This window comes from Staurois parvus, unplaced genomic scaffold, assembly GCF_062004578.1.
Source record: "Staurois parvus isolate SC_StPar_1 unplaced genomic scaffold, SC_StPar_1.0 ptg001521l, whole genome shotgun sequence".
Classification (NCBI taxonomy): Eukaryota; Metazoa; Chordata; class Amphibia; order Anura; family Ranidae; genus Staurois; species Staurois parvus.
Genome location: NW_028319317.1, coordinates 254,179 through 275,480, shown reverse-complemented (window position 1 = coordinate 275,480; position 21,302 = coordinate 254,179). Strand labels below are relative to the sequence as shown.

The 21,302-nt window shown below is 44.5% G+C and overlaps 1 protein-coding gene across 1 annotated transcript; it reads left to right on the top strand.

Moving 5' to 3' along the window:
- Window positions 1–19,717: 19,717 nt before the first annotated feature.
- LOC149435408 (histone H4) lies at window positions 19,718–20,029 on the top strand. The gene has a single exon (XM_089662697.1). The coding sequence runs from the start codon at window positions 19,718–19,720 to the stop codon at window positions 20,027–20,029; it is 312 nt and encodes a 103-aa protein (XP_089518823.1).
- Window positions 20,030–21,302: the final 1,273 nt, after the last annotated feature.

Here is a 21,302-nt window from a genome sequence, read left to right as displayed (position 1 = left end):
ACAATGGAATGTTCGGTGTATTGTAACCAGGGGGGATTTGATGTAAATCACTAGTCAGGCTTGATATAAATCCTAGTTTTCTACATAAAGACTAATTCTTGCTGGTATAACTGTAATATACAAGTAGATGAAGATTTGTAGAATAACAACTTTTCATATTTAGTTTTTTTATCCCCAGTTTAATAGGTTAATCATTCATATTTGGACAACTTTTCTGTTGTACTTAGGAAGGAGAAAAATAATCATTACCTTAATAATAACAATTTAAATAGATTTATTCATCTGAAACAATAACATTCCAGCATATGGTATTCGCTTAACCTCTTGCCGACCGCGCATAGCCAAATGACGGCTTCACCGCGGCCAGCCAGTTCTGAGTGGACGTCATATGACGTCCTCCCAGAACGCGCTCCTGGGGCGCGCACCCGGCGATCTCCGTGATCGCTGTGTCCTACGGACACAGCTGATCACGTGATGTGGTGAAAGACTGATCCCACCGGCCTTTTATCACGTGATCAGCGGTGTCCAATGACACGCTGATCACAGGAAAATGCAAGTGCCGGTTCTCGGCTGCACTTTCCTCACGCTGTCAGATCGTGAGGAAAGTACTGCCGAGAACCGGCAGTTGTCAGAGCGGGGATCGGCACCGATCATCAGGGCACTGATGATCAGTGCCCTGATGATCGGTGCCCAGCAGTGACACCCGCAAGTTCCGCCCAGCAGTGTGCCCACTAGCCCCGCCCACCCGTTCCCAGCAGTGCCCCCACCTGTGCCCAGCAGTGCACCCACCTGTGCCACTCTGCAGTGCCACCTACCTGTGCCCAGAAGTGCCACCTGCATGTGCCCAGCAGTGCCACCCACCTGTGCCCACCCACCTGTGCCCACCAGTGCCACCCACCTGTGCCCACCAGTGCCACCCACCTGTGCCCACCCACCAGTGCTGCCCACCAGTGCCACCCACCAGTGCAGCCCAGCAGTGCTGCCAGTCAGTGCCACCAGTCAGTGCCCAGGGGTTGTGCCAGTCAGTGCCCAGAAGTGATGCCAGTCAGTGCCGTCTATCAGTACCCATCATCAGTGTCACCTATCAGTGCCGCCTATCCGTGACCCCTAATTAGTGCTGTCTATCAGTGCCGCCTATCCGTGCCACCTCATTAGTACTGCCTATCAGTGCCCTTTAGTGCTGCCTATCAGTGCCCATCAGTGCCGCCTATCAGTGCCCATCAGTGCCGCCTCATCAACGCAAATCAGTGAAGGAGAAAAAATACCTGTTTGAAAAATTTTATAAAAGAAACAAATAAACTTTTTTTTTTTTCAAATTTTTTTGCACTTTTTTTAATTTATAGCGCAAAAAGTAAAGCGCCCAGTGGCGATTAAATACCACCAAAAGAAAGCTCTATTTGTGAGAAAAAAATGATCAAAATTTCATATGGGTACAATGTTGCATGACCGCGCAATTGTCAATCAAAGTGCGGCAGCGCTGAAAGCTGAAAATTGGCCTGGTAAGGAAGGGGGTATAAGTGCCTGGTAGGCAAGTGGTTAAACATCCATGTTTGTGAACTAATTCGGCTAAACAAAATATATATATTAGAAGAAACTTAGACTGTCAGCCCCTCCCCCTCACACTTAGTTTCACTTTCTTCTTGTGCAGATCTATTCCACTCCAAACAATCAGAAAAATATTGTTTCTATTCTATTCACTGAACTTCTTGAACCTTAGCAGTGAAGGGGCTGATTCTGTATTCAGAGGTTTGTAGAAGTTAGGATGAAGGTCTTTTTCTTAACTCTGTTCATGTTATAACATTTTTGCTGTGAAGAAGAGGCATGTGATCTCCGCTGAGTCAAATTCAGTTTTGAGAACTGCAAAAGTAAACCGATCATCTGTGATAATATCTTGTAGGCAGAGAAACTGCCCAATAATCTTACAGAAACCTCTGGAGAGCGACATTGTGAATGGATTCATGGAATTTATGTACCAAAAAAATTAAACATATACAGCCTTATTCTACATAATTAAAAAACTAATCTTTATTTCATGATGGAATAACCTTTGGGTGGTTATATATTTTCCTCAAAAAGCATTTTATTTAAAAAAATCTGATTTAAATAAAAAAAAATCCAATTTTTTTTTTTTTTTAAATCATTGATTTTTATCCACCCTGATTGTAACACTGAGAGACAGAATACAACAACAAATTCAGCAGAAATGCGTCTAACAAATGATGACTGATCTGCATGTTCATGAGGGAAAGAAGGATTTGATCCCCTATCATTCAGCAGGATTTCTGGCTCCCAGGTGTCTTTCATACAGGTAACAAGCTGAGATTAGAAGCAGTCTCTTAAAGGGAGTGCTGCTAATCTCATTGTGTTACCTGTATAAAAGACACCTGTCCACAGGAGCCATCAAACCATCAGATTCCAAACTCTCCACCATGGCAAAGACCAAAGAGCTGTCCAAGGATGTCAGGGACAAGATGGTAGACCTACACAAGGCTGGGCTGGGCTACCAAACTATGGCCAAGCAGCTTGGTGAGAAGGTGACAACAGCTGGTGCAATCATTCACAAATGGAAGAAACACAAAACAAGTGTCAGTCTCCCTAGGTCTGGTGCACCATGCAAGATCTCACCTCATGGTGTGTCAATGATCATGAGAACAGTGAGGAATCATCCCAGAACTACACGTGAGGATCTTGTCAATGATCTCCAGGCAGCTGGGACCACAGTCACCAAGAAAACAATTGGTAACACACTACGCCGACAAGGACTGAAATCCTGCAGTGCCCGCAAGGTCCCTCTGCTCAAGAAAGCACATGTCCAGGCCCTTCTGAATTTTCCCACTGAACATCTGAATGATGCAGAGGAGGACTGGTGGAAGTGTTGTGGTCAGATGAGACCAAAATCCAGCTCTTTGGCATCAACTCAACTCGCCGTGTTTGGAGGAGGAGGAATGCTGCCTATGACCCCAAGAACACCATCCCAACTGTGAAACATGGTGGTGGAAACATTCTGCTTTGGGGGGGTTCTGCTAAGGGGACAGGACAACTGCACCGCATCAAAGGGATGATGGATGGGGCAATATACCATCAAATATTGGGTGTGAACCTTTTTCCCTCAGCCAGGGCATTGAAAATGGGTCGTGGATGGGTGTTCCAGCATGACAATGACCCAAAACACACGGCCAAGGCAACAAAGGAGCGGCTCAAGAAGAAGCACATTAAGGTCCTGGAGTGGCCTAGCCAGTCTCCAGACCTTCATCCGATTGAAAATCTGTGGAGGAATCTGAAAGTTCTAGTTGCCAAACGTCAGCCACCAAACCTTAATGACTTGCAGAGGATCTGCCAAGAGGAGTGGGCCAAAATCTCTCCTGAGATGTGTGCAAACCTGGAGGCCAACTCCAGGAAATGTCTGACCTCTGTGGTTGCCAACAAGGGATTGGCCACCAAGTATTAAGTCATGTTTTGTGAAGGGGATCAAATCCTTATTTCCCTCATGAACATGCAGATCAGTCATCATTTGTTAGACGCATTTCTGCTGAATTTGTTGTTGCTATTCTGTTTCTCGGTGTTAAAATACACCAAACATTTGATTTTTAGACCGATCATTTCTTTGTGAGGGGCAAACATTCAAAATCAGCAGGGGAGCAAATACGCATTTCCTTTGCTGTATTTTGGAGTTGTGAAACGCTACAACCAACCTGTCAGAGTATCAGCCTTAGCCTCTCAGCAGAGTAGAGTAGATTAGAATAGAATAAAATAGGGACTGGCCAGAGAGGGATTACTTTGACGCAGTTGGCCGGCTTAAACATGTATTGCAATACATGTGAACCAGAAATCCCTGTTTTTATGTAAAGTTTGCTAGAAATGTGTAAGGGGGTGTACCAATGTGCAGAGGGTCCATTCACATGTTTTGTTTTCATGAGGTTACACCCCTTTTAGCAACTAAGTTTTATTATATATCTCAACAAAATTACAGGAACACTTTGAAAACACATTGGATCTCAATGGGGAAAAATATCATACTGGATCTCTATACTGACATGGACGGGGTAATGTGTTAGGAACGTAAGGACGCCCCATCATTTGATGGAAATGAAAATTATCAACCCGCAGAGGACTGAATTCAAGGACACCCCGAAAATCAAAGTGAAAGAATTATGCAGCAGGCGAGTTCATTTTGCTGAAATGTCATTGCCTGACCAAATTAATATCCCAGGAGTTTCATTGACTTGATGCTATACTCCGATTATAAAGTCTTCCTGTAATTTTTTCAGCAGAGGAGGTATCGGGGAAATGGTTTAAAGATAGAAATACACGTTTGTGAGATATAATAGATAAAGGGAAAATACACACTTTTCAGGAATTAGAATACATTTGTTGCACTAGATGAACTGAGATATAGTCAATTAAGACATTTTGTCTCTCAACACTCCCTCAGCCACTGAGGATGGCGGAAGAGATGCTACCATTTGGAAAATTGATGAGTTCAAAGATGAATTGTGAAAATATAACATCAAGGATTTATAAGATCTTATCTGAACTCATGGGAGCTGGAATTCCGACATTCTTACAAAAATGGGAAAGAGAATTGGGTACAAAAATCAAAGATCAACAGAAAAGTAAAGTGTTAAAATTAACCTCCCTAGCGGTCTGATTATGTCCATATTTCTGTGCTCAAAGCGGTACATTTTTTTTGCATGGAAATATGTTGTTTTTTTATTGTAGGCTGTAATATTTAGGAATAACTCACTGAAATCTGTCCGAACAAGAGTCTAGTAAACATCCCGGGTGTGATCAAATTTGAAACCCGAAATCATAAATTATAATATAATAAATAATCATAAAAAATAATAATATAATAATAAATGCAATTCTAGAATATAATCAAACCAAAAACACTGAAATGTGAAATAGAGCGCCAAGTTCGCGCATCACTGAGCTCAGTCGCAGAATCGTTTTCAGTGTCTGATGAGGAATTTCCCCCACAAATCATTATCACTCAATTCTGCAAGTGGTTCTGATTTACTATCGCTGTTCTCTAGCCGGTCTAAAACCGCGTCTGACCTAAAGGGACACTTTTTGGACGCCATGGACGTTTCTCAGTTTCCAGGCAGAAAGAACAGTAAAAATGCAGGCAGGGCGCCGGACAAAGCACTCGGGACAAAATGTATGTGAAATGGTTTGATACAGGAATGTTATACTATGTGATTTTAGTGTATTTAGTGAATGTCACTTTTTCACATTTTCAAATTTCCCGCCAGTTCCATCCCCCGTACGTCCCGACGCTTGCAGGGCCTGGAAGACAGATGCCGGCATCGGCCGGAGGAGATGGTCGGGGACACTGCAGGGGGGACATCACGGGAGCGCAGGACAAGGTAAGTGCTGGAGAGATCCCAGAGCAACGCTGCAGGGTATTCCCGAGTGTAGCTCAGGTTCCCGCTTTTGGTACTGAAAGTTAACCCCGAGCTACACTCGGGAATACCGCCAGGGAGGTTAATACACGGGGAGATTTTGGGGACTTCAAACCACAAGGACCTGTGGGGGTGTCTTTTCCATAAAACAGAGTTGCCAGTAAAACAATATAAAAATAATATACTGTATTATCTATTGAGTGCGGCAAATATTGGCAATCCCAGGATCCCCCAACAATGGAGGACTGGATCAATAGAATTGAGTATATCAATAGGATGGAGGAGTTGTGTTGTATTGAAGAGGATAAAGTGGAAGTGTTTACAGAAAAGCGGAGAGGGGGGTATGATTTTAAAACATCGGGAAATATGTTAAAATGAAGGGTGATTTGGTAATTGAGTTGGAGAAGCGAAATGATTAAACACATAAATGGAAGTAGATCGGTATACAGAAAGGGAAAGAGAAGTGAAGACAGGAATGGACATAGGATTTTATTTTTAGTTTTTTTAAGGGGGGGGGGGGGGGTGGAGAGAACGGGGAGGGAGGAAATGGGGAAAAAGGTGGTGTACTTGATGTATTTGATGTGAATTATTATTACTTGTACTGCCTCTTCTTCTAAAAGTAAAATTAATAAAATATATAATAACAAAAGTATTTTTAGAGCAGTGTGTGTATATATATATATATATATATATGTATGTATGTGTGTATGTACACACACACGGCACTATTCCTCCCATTGACACTAATGATGGGGCACCATCATTGGTGTCAGTGGGAGAAATAGCACCACATCATTGGTGTCAGTGGGAGGAATAGTGCCCCATCATTGGTGTCAGTGGGAGGAATAGTGCCCCATCATTGGTATCAGTGGGAGGAATAGTGCCCTATCATTGGTATCAGTGGGAGGAATAGTGCCCCATCATTGGTATCAGTGGGAGGAATAGTGCCCTATCATTGGTATCAGTGGGAGGAATAGTGCCCTATCATTGGTGTCAGTGGGAGGAATAGTGTCCCATCATTGGTATCAGTGGGAGGAATAGTGCCCCATCATTGGTGTCCGTGGGAGGAATCGTGCCCCATCATTGGTATCCGTGGGAGGAATATTGCCCCATCATTGGTGTCCGTGGGAGGAATAGTACCCTCTCAGTGGGATAGGAATAGTGCCCCATTGTTGGTGTCAGTGGGGGGAGGAATAGTGTCCCATTGTTGGTGTCAGTGGGGGGAGGAATAGTGCCCCATTGTTGGTGTCAGTGGGGGGAGGAATAGTGCCCCATGGTTGGTGTCAGTGGGGGGAGGAATAGTGCCCCATGGTTGGTGTCAGTGGGGGGAGGAATAGTGCCCCATGGTTGGTGTCAGTGGGGGGAGGAATAGTGCCCCATGGTTGGTGTCAGTGGGGGGAGGAATAGTGCCCCATCGTTGGTGTCAGTGGGGGGAGGAATAGTGCCCCATCGTTGGTGTCAGTGGGGGGAGGAATAGTGCCCCATCGTTGGTGTCAGTGGGAGGAATAGTGCCCCATCGTTGGTGTCAGTGGGAGGAATAATGCCCCATCATTAGTATCAGTGACACCAATGATGGGGCACTATTCCTCCCACTGACACCAATGACACTTGCTGACCCCTGTTCCAGTATGGTGCTGCTGCAGCCAGCATATGTGGTTGCAGCAGCACCTCTGCACTGCACATTTACCGGCTCCCTCACTCGATTTTTGCGGGTCCACTCAGCACCGCCTCCTCGCCCGTGATTGGCCGCCTGTGTGCCTTTCCTGAGCTACAGTTCTGGCGGCCAATCACCGATGAGGAGGCGGAGCCGAGCGGCAGGAGTGAGGGAGTGGCCGGAGTGACTGAAGGAGCAGCGCTTCCTTTATGGATCGTCATGGGAGCCAGGTAAGAGAGAGCAGCCCTCTGCCCACCCCTGTACTTAGTGTCCCTTCGGTTGGAAGGGGGGGGGGGGGCGGCGGCGGCACCGCGCCGCCCCTCTAAAAAGTGCCACCCTGACGTATACCGGCGTATAAAACGACCCCCGACTTTAAGAAGATTTTCAAGGGTCAAAAAGTCATCTTATACGCCAGAAAATACAGTATATATGGTATTGGAGCTGGAATAAAATACTAATAAAATACAGCTGGAATAAAATACGGTATATATATATTGTACATTCACATCAGTCCCTAACCCTCAAGGGGCGTACGATCTAAGGTCTCTAACTCACATTCATACATACACATACTAGGGACAATTTAGAGTATCTATCTATCTATTATCTATAATCTATCTATCTATCTATCTATTATCTATAATCTATCTATCTATCTATCTATCTATCTATCTATCTATTATCTATCTATCTATCTATCTATCTATCTATCTATCTATTATCTATCTATCTATCTATCTATTATCTATCTATCTATCTATCTATCTATCTATCTATCTATCTATCTATATCTATATCTATATCTATCTATCTATCTATCTATCTATCTATTATCTATCTATCTATTATCTATATCTATCTATCTATCTATCTATCTATCTATCTATCTATCTATCTATCTATCTATTATCTATCTATCTATCTATCTATCTATCTATCTATCTATCTATCTATTATCTATCTATCTATCTATCTATCTATCTATAAATCTATCTATCTATTATCTATCTATCTATCTATCTATCTATCTATCTATCTATCTATCTATCTATTATCTATCTATCTATTATCTATCTATCTATCTATCTATCTATCTATCTATCTATCTATCTATCTATCTATCTATCCATCCCTCTCTCTCTCTCTGTCTGTCTGTCTGTCTGTCTATCTATCTATCTCTCTATCTCTCCATCTCTCCATCTCTCCATCCACCCATCCATCTATCCATCCATATCTCTCTCTCTCTCCCTCCCCCCTCCCCCCCCTCTCTCTCTCTCTCTCTATATATATATTTATATCTATCTATCTATCTATCTATCTATCTATCTATCTATCTATCTATCTATCTATCTATCTCTCTATCTATCTATGTATGTCTACACACCCCTTTTAAAATGTCAGGTTTTTGTGATGTAAAAAAATGAGACAAACATAAATCATTTCAGAACTTTTCCCACCTTTAATGTGACCTATAAACTGTACAACTCAGTTGAACAACAAACTGAAATCCTTCCGAAGGGAGAGTGACGTCAAGACGCATACCAGAACCGGAAGTCGACTGGTGGCCATTTTGGATAAGGGAGAAGGACGTGTAAGCGTATTGGGACGCTCCCTGGATGGCTGTGAGACTCCTTCTTTTGCACTAAAAGCGGTTTTGAATTTTATATTATGTGAGCAGTTGGGAATAAATATTTAAACTATAAATCTATTTGGCGGTATTATACTATGTTGTCCTATATCTTTTTTTTGGAGACATTGAGAGCAGAGGTCTGAGGAGCCCAGAGAGTGTCGCAGCAACAGGATATTTATGAGGCTTAGTCTGTGCAGCCCGTGGAATGTGATAAGGCATATTTTATATGGATGGTTGGTAAGGGTATCCTTACATTAAAATAGAAGTGTACACCTGTTGGAATTGTTTTTGGTGTGGCACTAAAGAGTGGTATACACATTTTATTTTCACTGTGTGATCACGTTTTTTTCACATTTTCTCACTGTTATTTTCACGGATTCACTATATATGAAGTTGATTTATTTAAAAAGATAATGCACTATGTGAATTTTCCTTTTTTTGAGGTGGATTCGGTGGAAGAATTGGTTTGATTGATTGATTTTTTTCTTCCCTTTTTTGATTGATTTCTATGGATTTTTTTTGTGGATTTTTATTGACTATATAATTTTGGACTTTATATTTAAGTAGTGGACTATTAAGTTGAATATTGGGTGATATATTTAGGTATTACACTCACGTGTTATATTTTATTTATTTATTAATTTTTGGATTAATGATAAAAACACATTTTCATTGATATAATTTGGTACACCTTTAGGGAAGGGTGTTGATTTGTGTTGTAGGGGAGTCACAATAATTGGAGGTGGTTATTGTATAATTATAATTCATGAACTACTGCAAAACAAAATATCTGTACCATGGGAACTTAATCTGGGTGCTGATCGGTCTTTTTATATCTCTGATCTGGTGAGAGAAGCAATCTCAACCTTCTCACTGACGTTGGCTTTTTACGCATAATGTAGTTTACGGTTGTCATATTGAGACTGTTACCCGTGCTACACCACGCTTCAAGACAAAACTTCAGTTATTTGTAATCAGAATTAAATATTTCACAATATATAATTACATATTGTTTTTGTGGTTAATCACTATGCTTTAATTATTGTGACGGAGGATAGGCAGGACAGAACACACAGAGTGGATGGCAGACGCACAAAGCTTTATTGAGACAAACAGACGGCAGTCCTTCAATACGGGGGGGGGGTGGCAGAGAGGGTGGATTTGCTACTAAATGGTAATGAGGGGGCCCCACCCACTTATAGTCCACTAGGAGAGCCAAGGGGGTGTCCCTGTAACAGGGGTAGTCAGACACAGGAGAGGGGTGCGAGGAGTCACCACCGCAACAGTTCAGGTAACACGGTGGGGAAGCCGGTACTCACAGATCCAACAGGGTGCCTGGTCTCCCAGGGGTAGTAGCAGAACGCAGGTACCTGTGGAGTCCGGATCAGGCGGGTGGCCTCTGGCTCTGGCAGGCGGGCTGCGGTAGTCTCTCCCCCTTCTGTGGGGTCTCTGGCAAAAAACAGGCAGGCTGGGATAGTCTCTCCCTCTTCTGTGGGGTCTCTCACAATCACAGGTAGGCTTTCTCTGGTTGTCTCTTCCCTCCTGTGGGGTCTTCGTGAGGCTGGGGAGTAGACTTGCAGAGTCTATTCACAAAGGTCTCGCCGAAGCTTGAGATCCATTGCGGACTCCACACCGGAATGAATACAGAGCTCCCAGCATCCACCTCTTAAACTGCTGCAGGACGCTCCCCGGTCGCCTTGGCAACCGGGAGTGGGAAGGGAACACTAGACCCCATGGAGAATCAGGCTGGTGACAGGGACATCTTGGGAGCAGGGTTGATGTCTGCACAGATGAAAAGCAAGTTGGGAGGTGTGCAGAGAGCTCCCAGCCAGCTGGCCGGGAGGGAGGGGGCCCAGAGTAATTTGATTAGGCCATTTGGCCTAGTAACACAGGGGACAATTGGAACAATACAGAGCAGGACACTGAGGGCATGTGATACAAGGCATTAATAAGGGGATTAATAATTGACAGACAATGAAAATACATCCTGCATATCAGATATTCACATTACGATTCATAATAGTAGCAAAATTACAGTTATGAAGTAGCAACGGAAATCATTTTATGGTTGGGGGTCACCACAACATGAGGAACTGTATTAAAGGGTCGCGGCATTAGGAAGGTTGAGAACCACTGCTTTAGGTGGAGGGAAGTAAAAATACAAAATTACAATGATGTGGTTGCATAAGTGTGCACACCCTTACACTAATCCTTTGTTGAAGCCCCTTTTGATGTGATTCCGGCACTCAGTCTTTTTGGGGAGGAGTCTATCAGCACGGCACATCCTGACTTGGCAATATTTCCTCCACTCTTCCTTGCAAAAACCCTCCAAATCTGTCAGATTGCGTGTCATCTCCTGCGCACAGCCCTCTTCAGATCACCCCACAGATCTTCCATCGAATTCAGGTCTGGGCTCTGGCTGGGCCATTCCAAAACTTTCATCTTCTTCTGGTGAAGCCATTCCTTTGTTGATTTGGATGGATGCTTTGGGTGGTTGTCATGATGGAAGATAAACTTCCTCTTCATGTTCAGCTTTCTAGCAGAAGCCGGAAGGTTTTGTGCCGATATTGACTGGTATTTGGAACTGTTCATAATTCCCTCTACCTGGACTAAGGCCCCAGTTCCAGCTGAAGAAAAACAGCCCCAAGGAATGAGGCTGCCACCACCATGCTTCACAGTGGGTATGGTGTTCTTTTGGTGATGTGCAGTGTTGTTTTTGCGCCAAAGATATCTTTTGGAATTATGGCCAAAAAGTTCCATCTTGGTTTCATCAGACCAGAACACATTTTCCCACATGCTTTTGGGAGACTTCAGATGTGTTTTTGCAAAATGTAGCCGGGCTTGGATATTATTCTTCCTAAAAGAAGTCTTCCATCTTGCCCCTCTACCCCATAGCCCAGACATATGAAGAACACGGGAGATTGGTGTCACATGGACCACACAGCCAGGACTTGCCAGATATTCCTGCAGCTCCTTTCATGTTGCTGTAGGGCTCTTGGCCGCTTCCCAGACCAGTTTTCTTCTCGTCTTTTCATCCATTTTGGAGGGATGTCCATTTCTTGGTGGTGTCACTGTTGGTGGTGTCACTGTTGGTGATGTCACTGTTGGTGGTGTCACTGTTGGTGAGGTCACTGTTGGTGGTGTCACTGTTGCGCCATATTTTCTCCACTTGATAATGACTGCCTTCACTGTGTTCCATGTTATATCTAATGCCTTGGAAATTCTTTTGTACCCTTCTCCTGACTGACACCTTTTAACAATGAGATCCCTCTGATGCTTTGGAAGCTCTCTGCGGACCATGGCTTTTGCTGTAGGATGCGACTAAGAAAATGTCAGGAAAGACCGACTAGAACAGCTGAACTTTATTTGGGGTTAATCAGAGGCACTTTAAATGATGTCGGTGTGTACTGACTCCTATGTCACATGATTGTAAATGTGATCGCCTAATTCTGAATACCGCTACATTCCCAATTATAAGAGGGTGTGCACACTTATGCAACCACAGTTTAGTTTTTTATGTTTACTCCCCCCCCAAAAAAAAAAAAAAAATACAGTTTTTAGGTCACACTAAAGGTTGCAAACATTCTGAAATTATTTCTCTTTGTCTCATTTTTTTTACATCACAGAAACCTGACATTTTATCAGGGGGTGTGAAGACTTTTTCTATCCACTGTAGTTCCCTATTATACTGACAATGTCAACCATCCCCCAGCAGCATCCCCCTGTATACACGTCTCCAGACATGAGCCTGCTCTGTGCATAGTCCTACATATGTAATCAAACCTGTCCCCCCCCCCCATGACCCCTATAGATCTATATTCCTGGATACTATAGGATCGCCCTCCATATGATGGGGAACAGCCCTCCTAGGAGCTCTCAGTGTGACACCCAATGCGCCCCGATCAGCAAATACTTCCCGTGTCCCCGGTAATAAAAGGCGTGTCAAAACTGTTTCTGCATGCGCTGCACCGGTCAGAGAAGATTTCTGACGCACGTTTCACCGCCATGGATGTCGTCTATGCTCTCAGACGGCAGGGACGCACTCTCTACGGATCCGGAGGGCAAACCCAGACAATTACCGCCCCGCTTCATCGTCACAAAGGTCCTTCTCAGGGCCGCCCACCTTCTCATACAGAGGGCTGTCTTTAGGAATCTATACATTTCTCCTGTAGATAGACAAATTTCTAGCTATTTTAGTAAAATCCGTGGGGAAAGAGTTTTTAGCTGATCACTCACTATACAATCCGATTGTACAATTCGTTAGATGCAATACACCGGATGTACAATACCTGGACTTCTCATATATACATCCTCTCAGCTCGCTGAAGGTTTAGTTCTTATTGTTTATGTAGGTTGTTGAGTCACCGAGAAACCATGTATTTATTCAGTAAAAATCGATGAGACCGATCGCAGTGTTGTGATGCTCTCATCTTTCCTCCATTCCTCGGACCATTCTGGGGACCTCCAGGGACCCCCCCCCCAAGTTACGGAGGGCTGCTTTGTAATTACAAACCTCCATCCCGATCACCAATGTTTCCTGTCCTGCACTCCACTAATACATGGTCTGTCTTCTGTCTCAGGGGGTCATTTTCCGGGTTCATTCCTTTTGTGGTCTTTTTATTTTTTTCTTCATAGCGATTTCCTGAAGGACGATGTTATACCCATATTTGTCCACAAGATGGCGCCAGATACAGGATTGAATAATGGGCGATGTTATAGCCAAACCCAACCACAGGATGGAGACAGAGAGTAGAATGATTTCCCTCTGGCGCCATCTTGTGGACAAATGCAGGTATAACATCGCCCTTTGAAAAGCCGTTCCGCTCTCTGTCTCCATCCTGTGGTGAGGTTTGGCTATGACATCGCCCATTGTTCAATCATTTATCTGTCGCCATCTTGTGGACAAATACAGGTATAACATCGCCTATTAAATCATTCTGCTCTCTGGCTCCATCCATTTACTCTTGCAGTGCAGGGAGGCATTATTGTATTCTAATTCCTGGGGGTGGGCTTTAACAGAGAAAAAACTGACTCATATCTTTCGAGTTATTTAAATAAAATATTTATTTTACAAATAATACCTTTTTTTTTTTTTTTTTTAAATTATGACATTGCACACAACAAAGGACAAAATAAATGACCAATATACACCCTGTCACCACATTGCCCCCAAGATATACACTATATATCCCAAAGTATTGGGGTGCCTGCCTTTCCACACACATGACCTTTAATGGTCCCCCAGTCTTAGTCAGTAGGGTTCAATATTGAGTTGGCCCCGCCCTTTGTACCTATAACAGCTTCAACTCTTCTGGGAAGGCCGTCCACAAGGTTTAGGAGGGTGTCTATGGGAAGGTTGGACCATTCTTCCAGAAGCACATTTGTCAGGTCAGGCACTGATGTCGGGGGAGGAGGCCTGGCTCGCAGTCTCCGCTCTAATTCATCCCAAAGGTGTTCTATGGGGTTGAGGTCAGGACTCTGTGCAGGACAGTCAAGTTCCTCCACCCCAAACTGGCTCCTCCATGTCTTTATGGACCTTGCTTTGTGCACTGGTGCGCAATCATGTTGGAACAGGAAGGGGCCATCCCCAAACTCTTCCCACAAAGTTGGGAGCATGAAATTGTCCAAAATATCGCCTTAAGAGTTCCCTTCATTAATACTAGGAGACCAAGCCCAACTCCTGAAATACAACCCCACACCATAATCCCCCCTCCACCAAACTCTACACTTGGCACAATGCAGTCAGGCAAGTACCGTTCTTCTGGAAACCACCAACCCAGACATGTCCATCGGATTGCCAGACAGAGAAGCGTGATTGGTCACTCCAGAGAACACGTCTCCACTGCTCTAGAGTCCAGTGGTGGCGTGCTTTACACCACAGCATCTGACGCTTTGCATTGCACTTGGTGATGGAAGGCTTGGATGCAGCTGCTCGGCCATGGAAACCCATTCCATGAAGCTCTCTACGCACTGTTGTTGGGCTCATCTGAAGGCCACACCAAGTTTGGAGGTCTTTAGCTATTGACTCTGCAGACAGTTGGTGACTTCTGCGCACTGTGCGCTGACCCCGCCCTGTCATGTGACGTGGCCTACCACTTGGTGGCTGAGTGGCTGTTGTTCCCAGTTGCTTCCACTTTGTTATAATCCCACTAACTAGGGATTTTTTTCAGCGGGAATGCGGGGGAACGCAATGTCGGCACCTCCAGCACTGAATGTATGTAATGGCAGGGGGTGCCAGGGTGTGCTGGAGGGTCTATTGATGCTGACTGCTGGGGGATCTATTGTTGCTAGAGGGGATCTATTTTTACATGGTGGTCCATTGTTGCTGGGGAGGTGTTATGTTGCTGGGGGGTCACTTGTTGCAGAATGGGATCTACTGTTGAGAGAGCAGTCTACTGTTGCTGGATACTGTGTGATCTATTGTTGCTGGAGGGAATCTATTTTTGCATGGCAGTCTATTGTTGCTGGAGAGATTGATTGTTGCTGGTGGGGGGGGGGGCTATTGTTGCTGCAAGGCTTATACTGTTGGGGGGGGGGGCAATAGTTACTGAAAGAATTCTGTTGCTGAGGGAGAGGTCTATTGTTTCCCGGCTGCTTGAGAATTTATTGATGCTGGCTGCTGAGAAATCTGTTGTTGCTGCCCGGGGTCTATAGTTGCTGGGGGGGAGGGGGGGCTTTTTCTGCTGGCTGCGGGGGATCTAATTTACTGCTTTTCTTGTTATAATTAACAAACTCCATACAAATGACCTTACACCACATAGTGATACTTGTCTCTGTATTCTCTGAAATGGGAGGTACTGGGAGATGGGTAGGGGGCGGAGACAAAAAGTGACTCAGAAGGGGGAGTTTCTGCACCTATTCTCTGAGAAAAAAATGCCCCATCATTGGTGTAAGTGGGAGGAATAGTGCCCCATCATTGGTGTCAGTGGGAGGAATAGTGCCCCATCATTGGTGTCAGTGGGAGGAATAGTGCCCCATCATTGGTGTCAGTGGGAGGAATAGCGCCCCATCATTGGTGTCGGTGGGAGGAATAGCGCCCCATCATTGGTGTCAGTGGAAGGAATAGTGCCCCATCATTGGTATAAGTGGGAGGAATAGTACCCCATCCTTGGTGTCAGTGGAAGGAATAGTGTCCCATCATTGGTGTCAGTAGGAGGAATAGTGTCCCATCATTGGTGTCAGTAGGAGGAATAGTGCCCCATCATTGGTGTCAGTGGGGGGAATAGTGTCCCATCATTGGTGTCAGTGGGAGGAATAGTGCCCCATCATTGGTGTTATTGGGAGGAATAGTGCCCCATCATTGGTATCAGTGGGAGGAATAGTACCCATCATTGGTGTCAGTGGGAGGAATAGTGCCCCATCATTGGTATCAGTGGGAGGAATAGTGCCCCATCATTGGTATCAGTGGGAGGAATAGTGCCCCATCATTGGTGTCAGTGGGAGGAATAGTGCCCCATTTTCTCATCTTTTCATCCATTTTGGAGGGACATCCATTTCTTGGTGATGTCACTGTTGGTGATGTCACTGTTGCGCCATATTTTCTCCACTTGATAATGACTGTCTTCACTGTGTTCCATTGGATATCTAATGCCTTGGAAATTCTTTTGTACCCTTCTCCTGACTGACACCTTTTAACAATGAGATTCCTCTGATGCTTTGGAAGCTCTCTGCAGACCATGGCTTTTGCTGTAGGATGCGACTAAAAAAAATGTCAGGAAAGACCAACTAGAACAACTGAACTTTATTTGGGGTTAATCAGAGGCACTTTAAATGATGTCGGTGTGTACTGACTCCTATGTCACATGATTGTGAGTGTGATCGCTTAATTCTGAACACAGCTACATCCCCAGTTATAAGAGGGTGTGCACACTTATGCAACCACATTTTAGTTTTTTATGTTTACTCCCCCCCCAAAAAAAAAAAAAAAAAAGATTTCAGTTTGTTGTTCAACTGAGTTGTACAGTTTATAGGTCACACTAAAGGTGGAAAACGTTCTGAAATGATTTATCTTTGTCTCATTTTTTACATCACACCCCCTGATAAAATGTCAGGTTTCTGTGAAGACTTTTTCTATCCATTGTAGTTCCCCTATTTATACTGACAATGTCACCCATCCCCCTGCAGCATCCCCCTGTATACACGTCTCCAGACATGAGCCTGCTCTGTGCATAGTCCTACATATGTCATCAAACCTGCCCCCCCCCATGACCCCTATAGATCTATATTCCTGGATACTATAGGATCGCCCTCCATATGATGGGGAACAGCCCTCCTAGGAGCTCTCAGTGTGACACCCAATGCGCCCCGATCAGCAAATACTTCCCGTGTCCCCGGTAATAAAAGACGTGTCAAAACTGTTCCCACATGCGCTGCACCGGCCAGAGAAGATTTCTGACGCACGTTCCACCGCCATGGATGTCGTCTATGCTCTCTGACGGCAGGGACGCACTCTCTACGGTTCCGGAGGGCAAACCCAGACAATTACCGCCCCGCTTCATCGTCACAAAGGTCCTTCTCAGAGCCGCCCACCTTCTCATACAGAGGGCTGTCTGTAGGAATCTATACATTTCTCCTGTAGTTATACTTGAGGTGATTGTAGCCGTATTAGTACATTTGTGACAGGAACAATTGAGTCCTGTCCGTGATACTTTTTTTTATTTGCACTAACATACAATTTTGAGGACAAGCTTTCGGGGAATGTCCCCTTCTACAAATCACAAAGTTTAAGCAGAATGTTAGAAGGGATTGAGAAAAAAAAAAAAGCTACACATAAGATACATCAAGAGCGAGGGGTGAGGGGGAGGGGGGGATACTACACTCACACAGAGGGGGTCAAGCTTCAGCTAATAGTCATAAAACTGTCGGATAATGGTTGAGGAATCCCAGGTCCAAGTTAAGGCCGTTATCTCTGGTGTCAAATAGAATTATCATTCTTAGTTCAAAAGTTTTTCTTTCCTGAATGGATTTGAAATTTCCTTTTAGAACCAAAACATTGAGGTCTCCCATAGTGTGGTCTGGTTGTGTGAAATGGTGTCCTACAGGTGTGCAGAGGTCACCTTCTTTATGTTCCTTGATGGGATGTCTGTGCAGATTCATCCTTGTTTGCACCTTCTGTCCTGTTTCACCAACATAGGATCCTTTGCTGCATTTTCTGCACTGGATGAGGTACACAACATGACTGGAGGTGCAGCTGTATGATCCGGAGATATTGAAGATCCCTTTTCAGTGTCGGACACTTTTTGATGGATTGATTTGATTGCACAGTTTGCAGCGTTTCTTATTGCAGGGTTTGCTTCCATTATTTGTGACATCAGAAGGATGTTTCCGACTGATTAGTTTATTTCTGAGGTTGGGAGTTGTCTGAAGGCCAGTATTGGGGGGTTGTCTGAAGGCCAGTATTGGGGGGTTGTCTGAAGGCCAGTATTGGGGGGTTGTCTGAAGGCCAGTATTGGGGGGTTGTCTGAAGGCCAATATTGGGGGTTGTCTGAAGGCCAGTATTGGGGGGGTTGTCTGAAGGCCAGTATTGGGGGGGTTGTCTGAAGGCCAGTATTGGGGGTTACTGGAATATTTCTTTCAGAGTTCCATCCTCTGTCATGATGGGTTGTAAATCTTTGAAGGGGACATACCCCGAAAGCTTGTCCTCAAAATTGTATGTTAGTGCAAATAAAAAAAAGTATCCCGGACAGGACTCAATAGTTCCTGTAGTTATACGAATTTCTAGCTATTTTAGTAAAATCTGTGGGGAAAGAGTTTTTAGCTGATCACTCACTATACAATCCGATTGTACAATTTGTTAGATGCAATACACCGGATGTACAATACCTGGACTTCTCATATATACATCCTCTCAGCTCGCTGAAGGTTTAGTTCTTATTGTTTATGTAGGTTGTTGAGTCACCGAGAAACCATGTATTTATTCAGTAACAATCGATGAGACCGATCGCAGTGTTGTGGATCTCTCATCTTTCCTCCATTCCTCGGACCTCCAGGGATCCCCCCCAGGTGATGGAGGGCTGCTTTGTAATTACAAACCTCCATCCTGATCACCAATGTTTCCTCTCCTGCACTCCACTAATACATGGTCTGTCTTCTGTCTCAGGGGGTCATTTTCCGGGTTCATTCCTTTTGTGGTCATTCTTTTTTTCTTCATAGCAATTTTCTGACGGGCGAAATTATACCCATATTTGTCCACAAGATGGCGCCAGATATATGATTGTCTCCATCCTGTGGTTGGGTTTGGCTATAACATCGCCCATTATTCAATCATTTATCTGTCGCCATCTTGTGGACAAATACGGGTATAACATCGCCTTTAAATGGATGGAGACAGAGAGCAGAATGATTTAATAGGCGATGTTATACCCATATTTGTCCACAAGATGGCGACAGATAAATGATTGAATAATAGGCGATGTCATAGCTAAACCTCACCACAGGATGGAGACAGAGAGCGGACCGGCTTTTCAAAGGGCGATGTTATACCTGTATTTGTCCACAAGATGGTGCCAGAGGGAAATCATTCTACTCTCTGTCTCCATCCTGCTAAATAAATGAAATTCTCTGCAGAGGAATGAATCACTGTGACCCCGCCCATCAGTCTCCCTTCAGGTCCGCACAGAATTATAACCAGGAACGCGGGGCATCGGTATAAATGTTTGTATTGTTTATTTCCAAGTCATATTTATTAATATTAAATTGCTGCTAACAATAGTAACTGGTGATGATGGTTTGTGTTCTGAAATGTGAAAGATGAATGTTTCTGTGTAATCTCCGAGGAAGAAATAGAAAACCATTGAGAAGAATGAAGAGATTTCTCTCCTGGAGATGGATTTTTATTGTCATGAAGGGATCTGAAAAGGGCGGAACGTGGAGAAAGCTTCCAAATGACTCCAATTGTATTGTGTGTAATGAATGGGTGTGACTCCGCCTCTTCCCAGGAAGGTTCCCATCAGGTCCGCACAGGCTCTATAAAAGGAAGGCGGGCCCAGCCCAGAGCTCAGTCGGTGTTTGCAGCAGAGAAGAGTCGTCATGTCTGGTCGCGGTAAAGGAGGGAAGGGTCTGGGGAAAGGCGGCGCCAAGCGCCACAGGAAGGTGCTCCGGGACAACATCCAGGGCATCACCAAACCCGCCATCCGACGTTTGGCCCGCAGAGGGGGAGTCAAGCGCATCTCCGGCCTCATCTATGAGGAGACCCGCGGAGTGCTGAAAGTCTTCCTGGAGAATGTCATCCGCGATGCCGTCACCTACACCGAGCACGCCAAGAGGAAGACCGTCACCGCCATGGATGTCGTCTATGCTCTCAAACGGCAGGGACGCACTCTCTACGGATTCGGAGGATAAATCCTCATAACCGCCCCCCCCCCTCTTCATCGTCACAAAGGCCCTTCCCAGGGCCGCCCACCTTCTCATACAAAGGGTTATTGATTGATCATCTCCAGGGTTCTATCTGCTCCTCCTGGGGGGAGAAGGATTGCCGCTCATTCCAGTGATGGGGATGATGTAACTATCCGTCAGTCATTCTATAGACCAGAGTGACGTCATGGATATAGTTCTGCAATTCCAATCATGAATCTGTCCAATCACCTGATTGCATGGTGTGTGATCGGTAATCGGGATGGATCCGGTTCGGAATGCCGGATTTTGCATTGTAACGTTAGAGTAAAATAAACATGTCGGTGATCGCGATGCGCTTATGTTTGTGACCGATCTGAGCCCCGAATAATGAAAGGGTTCATGGATGTTCTTACAGAGAAACCGATTTGATTCTTTACATATGTAATATTTCCTCTATCGATTCATTGTACATATTTATCTGGCGGTGTCATGATTACCTGTTTTTACAAGATATTTCAATATTCTGGATGTGATATATGGGGGGGGGGGGGGTCTGTAATTGTTAAAAGGAAGGACAGGATCGTATACAGATCTGATAGAATCGTACGATACTTTATTTCTCATCATATAGAAAGGTAGAGATCTATGACATGTATGATGTCACTCATGTTCTGTATGTTGCGGGGGGAGGGGAATCCTGGATTCTGAGAAGACAATATATGAAAGTAATCATCAGAATCCATTTCTAGTTATTGTTTATTAGTCCGCAAACACATTGGATATAGAGGATCCTGGGGACAGAGATAACAGAACAAGGATTGACATGACTCGGTAATCCCCGACATCCATCTGTAGACATCCCTGACTAATCAATACAACTGTCTGGAATGAAAGCGATGATATTTCTCGGATGTCTCATCTGATGATCTCCTTTGTTCTCCGGCTCGGATTTGGCGGTATAATCGGGCTGAAGGTTTCTCTGGAACGATGGATACAATTCCGGCGGGAAGAATTTGAAATCTGAGCCAATCACAGCTGTGGGCGTTGTCTCCGTCAGCCAGTAATGCATTTCTTACGAGAAGTATAAACAAGTATTCGGAGATCTCTATTCCTAGTGCAGGAAGTTCTACATCGTGTCGGGTTTTGAGTACAAATAAAACATTTCCAATGGAAGGATTGATCGATCTTCCCGGATAAAACGGTCAATGGACGCAGATCGTCTGTAACGGTCCATAGAACTCCGGCGGGAAATTGGAATGTATTAGACAATTGAAGCCAT

Bases quoted from the DNA above. Each gene is read 5' to 3' on its own strand.
- LOC149435408 (XM_089662697.1), top strand. From the start codon at position 19,718: ATGTCTGGTCGCGGTAAAGGAGGGAAGGGTCTGGGGAAAGGCGGCGCC.